Below are 8,312 nucleotides of genomic sequence, written 5' to 3' on the forward strand. Positions count from 1 at the left end.
GCAAAGCACAGAACCAGCAAATCACAAGAACAAACAAAGCACAGAACCCAGCAAATCACAAGAACAAACAAAGCACAGAACCAGCAAATCACAAGAACAAGCGAAGCACAGAACCCAGCAAATCACAAGAACAAACAAAGCACAGAACCAGCAAATCACAAGAACAAGCGAAGCACAGAACCAGCAAATCACAAGAACAAGCAAAGCACAGAACCCAACAACAGGAGAACCCACACAGCATGGCCAGGCACGAGACTGAGGGGACAAAGCAGGAAGAAGCAGAAACAATAAATAGAAATAAAATAGCTAAACAAGATAAAAGAGAGGAAATGAAGCAAAAAGAGAAATAAAAGCTGTAAAAGCAACAAAATAAATACATATATAAATAAATAAAACCAGCAAGGGCTATAAAACAAAAGACTTAAAAGCGATAGAAGCAATTAAAAGAAATAAAAGGCGGCAGAAGACGAGCATCTCACATGTTTAGAGAGCTAAAACGACTGCTTTTGTCAATGGAGTTTGGTGGCTTTAAACTGAGAGGTGTAACAGCTGTCCTTAAAAAGAAACTCTATCTCTGCAGGGATCCTTTCTGTAATGTTGTCAGACACTTTGGATAACAATCTGAGCCTGTCAGTGGAAGACACATGAACTTTTAGTGGCTTACATTGATCAGACACATTGGACACTGAAACTCTATATAAAAACAGAGCCCAGGTTTAATACAGGAATAAGCATTAGATAGATACCTACATACTTTGCTCAAGTGTGAGTCGATTACATGTTAAATCAAGTCTTAAAGGTCCTCCTGTTTTTGTGCGTCATACAGCTTTCGTCCTTATTTTCGCAGCGTGTGTGTAGATGCATTCATAACACTTTCATTTGCTCTTTGCGTGGATGACACGCTCTGGGTGTAATAAAAGAAACACCACGGATGTTCATCAGCTGTGACTCACCCTGAAACATGAACATGAAATGAACATGCAATTACTTGTTAGTTCCACCTCTGCACAACGTCGATTAGCTCTAAACAAAAGCAGTGCTGTAAGTTTGAGAGAGAGACAGACGTTCTCCACATGTTGCAAAAATCGCCTTTAAGCTAAGTCGAGTCTTAATTTAACTTCCTCCACCAGATGAGTCTTTAACTGATTCTCCAGCTTGATTCTTTCCTTCGTCTCACTTTGTGTTTATTTCAAAGGGATGCAACTCTGCGATGTGTTTAAGTACATGTATCCTTAACGTTAGCTCTGACTTGTGCACTTATTTGATCATTCTGTGTAAGTCCAGTATTTTAAACCTGGGCCCTATATTTACATATTAAGGTAATTGCTTCGGGCTGCAGCCGTGCAGCAGGCTGTAACGGCTGCAATGTAATCCTTTGGGGCAAATGTGCTCAGATTGTTATTCTAAGTGTCTGAAACATGACAGAAAGGATCCCTACAGAGACAGACCTTTTTGTTACAGAGGAAGATGATTGTTTTAACCAGAAACAGACGTTTCATCGCTCTCTTCAAACACGCCAGACTCCATTTACAAAAACAGCAAATATACAGAACACAGAAGTCGCTGTTCAGCAGCTGCCCCAACCATTAATTTGTGTTAATACGTGCCTTTGGTGTTTTAAATAATCTGTTCATTCCAACACAATATATTTTTTAAAACACAACAACATAACACACATTAACAAACAAGGCAGGAGTAGACAGGCAACTTCACTGTTCTGCAAGGTAAAATCCCTATTTTTGTCACTGGAGTCTGGTGGCTGTGAGGAGAGCGATGAATCAGCTGCTTCTAAAGTTCAAGAAGAGACGGTCAGGGACAAAAATAAGAACTTTTAGTTGATATACTTTGATCGGATGCATTTTCAGCCATTAACTCTCAGCTCATGAAGATACCTACTGCTGCAATTACAAAACTTTTTAGTTTTTAAACACTAAAATATGTAATAAAAAGGTCCAGTTTTAAAAATACCAGAATCCCCCTTTAAGGTAAGGCCAGTGTACTCCATCACAGCACCTTGTTGGATGGTTGAACATCCTTAGAAACCCTCAGCTCTCATAAATTCACTCAGACAGGCACGATGCATTAATACGACGACAGAGGAAACAAACAAAACGGCTCATCACACATTTCCTGTGAGCTCCACTGATGAACTGATGACACATAAACCTCTTTGTTTCTGCTCTGCTCCTCTGCAGCAAATCCACCCGAAAGGTAAATTGTGACACATCATGACTCATGTTCTTCTCTTTGCATTCCTGCGTCCTTCACGTGCTGTTTTTTACTTTGTTTCTTAAAGTCTGTCGTCTTTGTCTTATGGACTTAGCTTCATTTTCACTGCTTTGCCACAGAAACGCATGAATAAATAATAAATTGTAACTTCAAAACTTAACAGTTTAATACTTGAAAAGTGAATCAAAAGTACTTACAGGTGTCTGCAGATCTTTCGGCGTGCTTGTCATGAGAAAAGAACGTGTGTGTGCTCTGATGTGGGAGAACTGGGAACAGATCATGGTGTCCTTTTTAACCTTGAGCTGTACAGATAGTGAAGCCTGTGTGCGTGTGTGTGTGTGTGTGTGTTGGGATGTTTCGAGGCTTTGTGGAGGAATTATAGGAAAGCACAGCCGCTCCCACAGTTTCCACAAGTTTAGTTTTTCACTGTAAGATAATCAGGAATCCTGTCAGGCAGATGTTTCTCTTCACATGCACACTATAGAGCTCAAGAGCTGCTACATGAACAGTTTGGATATTTAGAGTTTTGTTAAGGATACTTACAGTATTTCTCTCTTGTGTTGCAGGGAGGTGCAGAAGATGTTAGAGGAGCAGAAAAGGAGTGATGAAGCATCCTGATGGAGGTCTAATCAGCAGAAACAAGGGAACTTTTACGCCCCTTATTTTGGTTCTTATAAAAACTTACAAACTCCTCTGCAGCGTCCTCTCTATTGTTTGAATTCTATCTATAAGTTACAAAATAAAGCTGCTAGCTTTGGGATGACACCCCCCCCCCCCCCCCCTCTCCAGCTGAGACAGGAAACTTCATAACTTTTTGATTTGGTATCACAGCGTTATTAAAAAGTTACACACGTAACGAGTAATGTGGCACCTGCATTAAATTCACTCAGTCGCAGGAGGAAGAAAGTTACTCCCTGCTTCTTAAGAGGTGTTTTAATCTTTTTGTCTGACATGTTCTTGTTAAAAAATCTACACAGAGGAGTTCATATGATCCTAAATCTGGTGTAACATTTAAGTTACGTCTGTATGACGGTATTAAAGGTTTATTTTACTTTGGACAGGTACAGAGTCTTCCACGACACGCGCTGCACATGGTCAGTGAGTCCGCATCGGTGCAGACTCGCTGTTGGTGGGTTTTATACCACGGCCTTGGTAAGTACTAGATTCTGATTGGCTGCAGGGTGTCAATTAGTTTGTGATAATTGGACAACGTCTCAGTGGTTTGAAGCTGTCCGCCTTCCAAAATAATGAGCTGGCTTCTACAGGTGAAGAAAAAACTTAAAAGAGAGAAACTTTGTTATTGACGTCAGAGTTTCTGTGTTTCACATTATTTCACAGAGACTGCAAACATTAAACTGCAAGAAACCTGCAAGAAGCACCTTCAACATGTTTCTGTCGCCTGCTCTGACACGAGTCGAGTTTCTGCTCCTGATCAGCTCCACAGCTGCCACACCTGATATCAACCTGCTGCTGCTCCCCGCCTGCTCCTGGTGATTTAAAGTAAAACAAAACTGAAAGCTTGAAACAGCAAACACGCTCCAAACCGATATTTTCTTCCCTTTTTGAAAAAAAAAAAAGTTAAAAAAAAGGTAAATTGTGTTAAAACTAACTGGAATGAAGCACTTTGAGTCTCACAGCTCGGCAGACATCTTTTTTAAGTCTTGTTTTTATCCTTCAACTGTTAATGAAGCAAAAAGCAGGTTAATGTTTAAATCCTTCACCTCGGCCTGAGACACGCTGTGATCTCAACATTAGAGTGAATGTTGACGTCATTATGTAGTGACCTTTCATGCTGCAGCTCATGGAGGATGTGAAAAATGAGACATACTACATTTTTAATTAAAAAAAAATTAAAGTGATAATCTTGAAGTTCTCAGTTTCCTTCTGTTCGGTGGCACCTGATGGCGATAAAAGGCAGTTATGTGCGCATACATCCCAGATATCCAGACAGTGCTGCATGTGTGACGTCCACGGTTGGCTCCGGTTGTAACTCTTGATTTTCCTGGCTGACGGTCGCTTTCCTTTTCAGACTGTTTGCTTCATCTGAGCGTCGAGTTTGTTTCTTCTTCTCTGGATTTTCACTTCTTGTTGAAGTTGTATCTGTAGTCATCCATCTTTTCGCCCCGCCTACCCTCTCTGACAGACCAACCACCGCTGGCTGATGGAAAGCGCGTCACTAACTGGACGTCGCTTGTGATTTTTTTCAGTGAATGTCGCCACAGACACCCGGTCCATATTAATACTATATACTGCAAATGCAAAGGCTTTCATCAGTGGGCCGTAGGCTCAGTCACCATGTGTTACCTCATGATATGATGATGTGTTACGGTGATTATATTTGTAAGAAATAAAGTGTCTGAAAAGTAACTCATTCTTTCATGATAATGGTAAAAGAATGAAATATATGCAGTTGCACAACAGAGGACAAGAAGGACCTACAGCGGGGGGGTGAAGGCGGCAGGGTGATTGGGACCACCCTTCCCCTCCTCAGTGTAAATACAATAGCTGGTTAAGACTCCACCGACCCTGGACACTGCCTGCTCTCCCCGCTTCTCTCTGGAAGGACATACTGGATAAAAGACGGAGGCCACCAGCTGCTGAGTGCAACAACCCTCCTCGAATCATCCTCAGACATCACACAAGCACTTCATTATTATTTATTTAAGGTTATTAACTAACAGTTCTTTTGTTGTCACCGGGTTAGCATTTGTTTGTCTTAATACTGCTGTTTCGTCTGTGCTGCGGCTGCTGCCAAAGACCTGCTAAACTGCCTTTTGTTGTCTTTATAACAATGAATGATCTATCAATGTTGGTGTTTGTTAACCCATGGTTCCTCCTCCATATATGGTCACTTCCTGCTTTAAAAAACAACAAAATGGTGACGACAAAAATGCCAAATTTAAGGCTTCAAAACTGTTGTGAAAAAACCAACGGAGTGCTGCCCCCAAGTGGCCAAAGAAATCATTACAGCTTTAATTCTTTTAACTTATTTTTTATTCCTGGTTAGTGAACTGCCTCATTTTGAATATTTGTAACATTACAGTTGTAATATTACAGTCATGTTGGTCCGTTATTAAAACTAACAAAGATTCAAGCAGCGTAAAAAACGTAAGAAACCAATTATGTGTGATGAAGAGTTCTGACGAGTGAAAGGGTGATAGTTCTTTAAACTTAAAAAAACATTCTCAGGTAAAGTTTCCGTTTACACCACACTCACAGAGAGGTCACTTCTCCGTTGAGTGGCTCTTCATGTGAAGCCTCACATAGGTCTTTCGGTGGAAGCCCTTCCCGCAGATCTCACAGCGGTGCGGTTTCTCTCCGGTGTGTGTGCTGCTGTGCTGCTTCAGAGTCGAGTGGTCGCTGAAGCAGCGGCCGCAGATGTTGCACAGGTACGGCTTCTCCCCCGTGTGCGTCCTGATGTGTCGCATCATGTTGTGGCGGCAGTTGAAGGATTTTCCGCACTCGCTGCAGAGAAACGGCTTCTCCCCCGTGTGGATCCTCATGTGCATCTCCAGGTTCCCCTGACTGTCGAAACACTTCCCGCACACTTCGCAAACCTTCCCGTTCTTGTGAGTTTTCAGGTGAAGTTTTAAGTTTTCCTCAGAGTCGAAATGCGTCCCGCAGACGCCGCAGAGGTCTGTGGAGTGACTTTTGGCGTGATTCACCAGAGAAACCATGGAGTGGAACATTTTCCCGCACACTTCACATATGGTCCGAGTCGTCTGCTTCTTTGGCGACGATGTCTTTGTCTTTTTCTCGCCATCCTCGCTTATTTCGTTTTCGTTTGCAGATGTCGATTCGCGGTTCTTGTTGTGCACGTGAACCAGCAGGTGGCGTTTCAAGGTGGAGTAGTCATTGAAGCATTTGCCGCAGACGGTGCAGGGATACGGCCTCTCTCCCGTGTGTATCCGGATGTGTCTCATCATGTTGTGGCGACAGTTGAAGGATTTCCCGCACTCGCTGCAGTTAAACGGCTTCTCTCCCGTGTGGATCCTCATATGCGTCTCCAGAGAGCTCGAGGCCCCGAAACACTTCCCGCATACGCTGCAGACTTCGGCTTTCACGTGTGTCTTCAGGTGAACTTGGAAGCTCTCTTCTGTCTCGAAACGTTCGCCACACACGCCGCAGACGTCCTTTGGGTGAACCTCCATGTGATTTACCAGAGAGACTTTAGCGTGAAAGGCTTTCCCGCAGACTTTACAGCATATTGGTGATTTTAATCTTTTAGTCGGGTGCAGTTTTGGGGCCATCGGTTGACGAGGCACCTTTCTTTTGGAGGTGCTGTCATTCTCGCTCTCGTCGCTCTGAGATATTGCGCTGCCCCTCCACTCGTCACCGCTGTCGTCAGTTGCAGAAGAGTGCGAGGAAGCATCGTCCTTGCCCTCATCCTCCACCTTCGGATGCTCCAGCTCGGCTGAAGTGCTCGGCAGAGGATCTCCTTCTCCTTTAGAGCTCTGACAGTCGGATTGAAGCGGGTCGAGCTCGTTCTTCACATACGGAGGTGTGAAGATGAACCTGATGGTGGTGTCCTCTTGCAGCTCCACTTCCTGGCTGCTGGGGGGGCCATCCTGGCTCTTTTCAGCATGTGGGGACTCGTCATCGTCATGATCCAGACTGGGGCTCCACTCCTGATCGCAGTGATCCTGCTCATCGCAGGGGAAGTCCTCATCCCAGACGGAGAGAGCGAGCTGCGGTTGATCTACCGAAAACAACAACAACAGCAAAAACAGTCAGAAACTTTTATATAATATAAAATATTTTATCAAAATAAGGCAGAATAAAGGAAATTAGGTTTATTTAGTCATTTCATCATAGTCAGTGCTCGGAACTAATACCAAAATGTATAACCTTTATTCAAATGCTTTCTAGTAAATTATGATAACAAACAACAGTATAGTTGACATTTGAGTCACAGCTGAATTTTTTTATCCCACTTATGTCATATCTGTATCAGTATCAGCCAATATTCAAGTCCAGGTATCAGAAAGGAAAAAAGATACATAAGCATCTCTAATCAGAAACAGCAAAACGTTCATTTTAATGGAAATCAATCGCTCGTTAGGGAATACCTTATATGCCGAATGTAAAGTCATACTTTTGTAATAAATATTTTATCATAAATTGGGATACACTACGTATGCACATTAGCAGATTAAATATGCAATATTGCATTTTCAGATTTTTCAATGGAGTTTGGCGTCTTGACATTTTTACCATCAGACAAGCATCACGTTCCCCCGGAAGGGCCTGGGTAATCAGGGGCATAACCTGATAATGAACCTGCTTTAGCATTCATGAACTTTAGCTGCTAATTTATCTACTTAAGGATAGCAGAGGACGTTGCTAACTAAACTAATCTAAGCTAAAATAAGCTAGCTAAACTGACTACATACTTCTGACACCATCTGGCTAATCTTCACCAAAAAAAGGGGGCGTTGTACAAGCTCATGTTGACAGTGGTCCAGAGCATAGTCAGAGCCGCACATATGAGACGACACAGTGAAGGAGTGAATGCAAACCTATAATTAACAAACCTGAGTGTTTATTCAACTTAATTTCAGTTTTTGAAACTGTCTGCAGCATTCGTCGCTGCCGCCGGATCTCCCGTTTGGAGAGCAGGATCTCCTCCTCGTAGCCCGCGATGGTCTTTTTCACCGCCTCGAAGATCTCCTCCGCGGCCGCAGACAGCCGCTCGTTAACGAGCACTCTGAGCAGCTGAATGCTCGACATGATGCGGGCGGACACTCGGCTTGTTAACAGGCCGAGAACTGACAGATATTCACTGTTTTTACGGTGTTTTTGTTGTGAAAACGGCAGATCGGCGTGCAACGTTTTACTGTGTAAAGTTCGCGCTCGTGCTCTGCTTGTATGAAGTACCTCCGGTCAGTTGGTGTTCCTTTCAAAATAAAAGCGACGTTCCCTATTTTAAATACAACTAAAACATTTATATTAAAAATGAAAACGAACTCAAATGTATCTATATGGATATTTTAGAAAAGGCGACATTTTCATCTTGGTATATTTGCATTAAAGTGAAATGTTAATTTGTTTGTAAATTTGATCTAATCTTTCATGGACCTTGG

At 42.7% G+C, this 8,312-nt stretch overlaps 1 protein-coding gene across 1 annotated transcript; it reads right to left on the reverse strand.

Annotated features, from left to right (window-relative positions):
• Positions 1-5,234: 5,234 nt before the first annotated feature.
• On the reverse strand, positions 5,235-7,986 carry LOC138604406 (gastrula zinc finger protein XlCGF57.1-like). The gene is made up of 2 exons (XM_069676331.1): positions 7,764-7,986; positions 5,235-6,928 (listed from the first exon to the last, which is right to left on the reverse strand). The coding sequence occupies exons 1-2, from the start codon at positions 7,957-7,959 to the stop codon at positions 5,454-5,456; spliced, it is 1,671 nt and encodes a 556-aa protein (XP_069532432.1). The 5' UTR covers positions 7,960-7,986; the 3' UTR covers positions 5,235-5,453.
• Between the last annotated feature and the right edge of the window lie 326 nt (positions 7,987-8,312).

Source organism: Semicossyphus pulcher, unplaced genomic scaffold, assembly GCF_022749685.1.
Source record: "Semicossyphus pulcher isolate SPU_LCO1_2020_fin unplaced genomic scaffold, fSemPul1.0.p SCAF_25, whole genome shotgun sequence".
NCBI lineage: Eukaryota > Metazoa > Chordata > Actinopteri > Labriformes > Labridae > Semicossyphus > Semicossyphus pulcher.

What these genes read in the sequence shown, in the direction of transcription:
- LOC138604406 (XM_069676331.1), bottom strand. Translation starts at nt 7,959, where the DNA reads ATGTCGAGCATTCAGCTGCTCAGAGTGCTCGTTAACGAGCGGCTGTCT. An exon ending in TAAGTTGAATAAACACTCAG is followed by an intron (nt 6,929 to 7,763) that starts GTTTGTTAATTA and finishes TGTTTTCGGTAG; the next exon opens with ATCAACCGCAGCTCGCTCTC.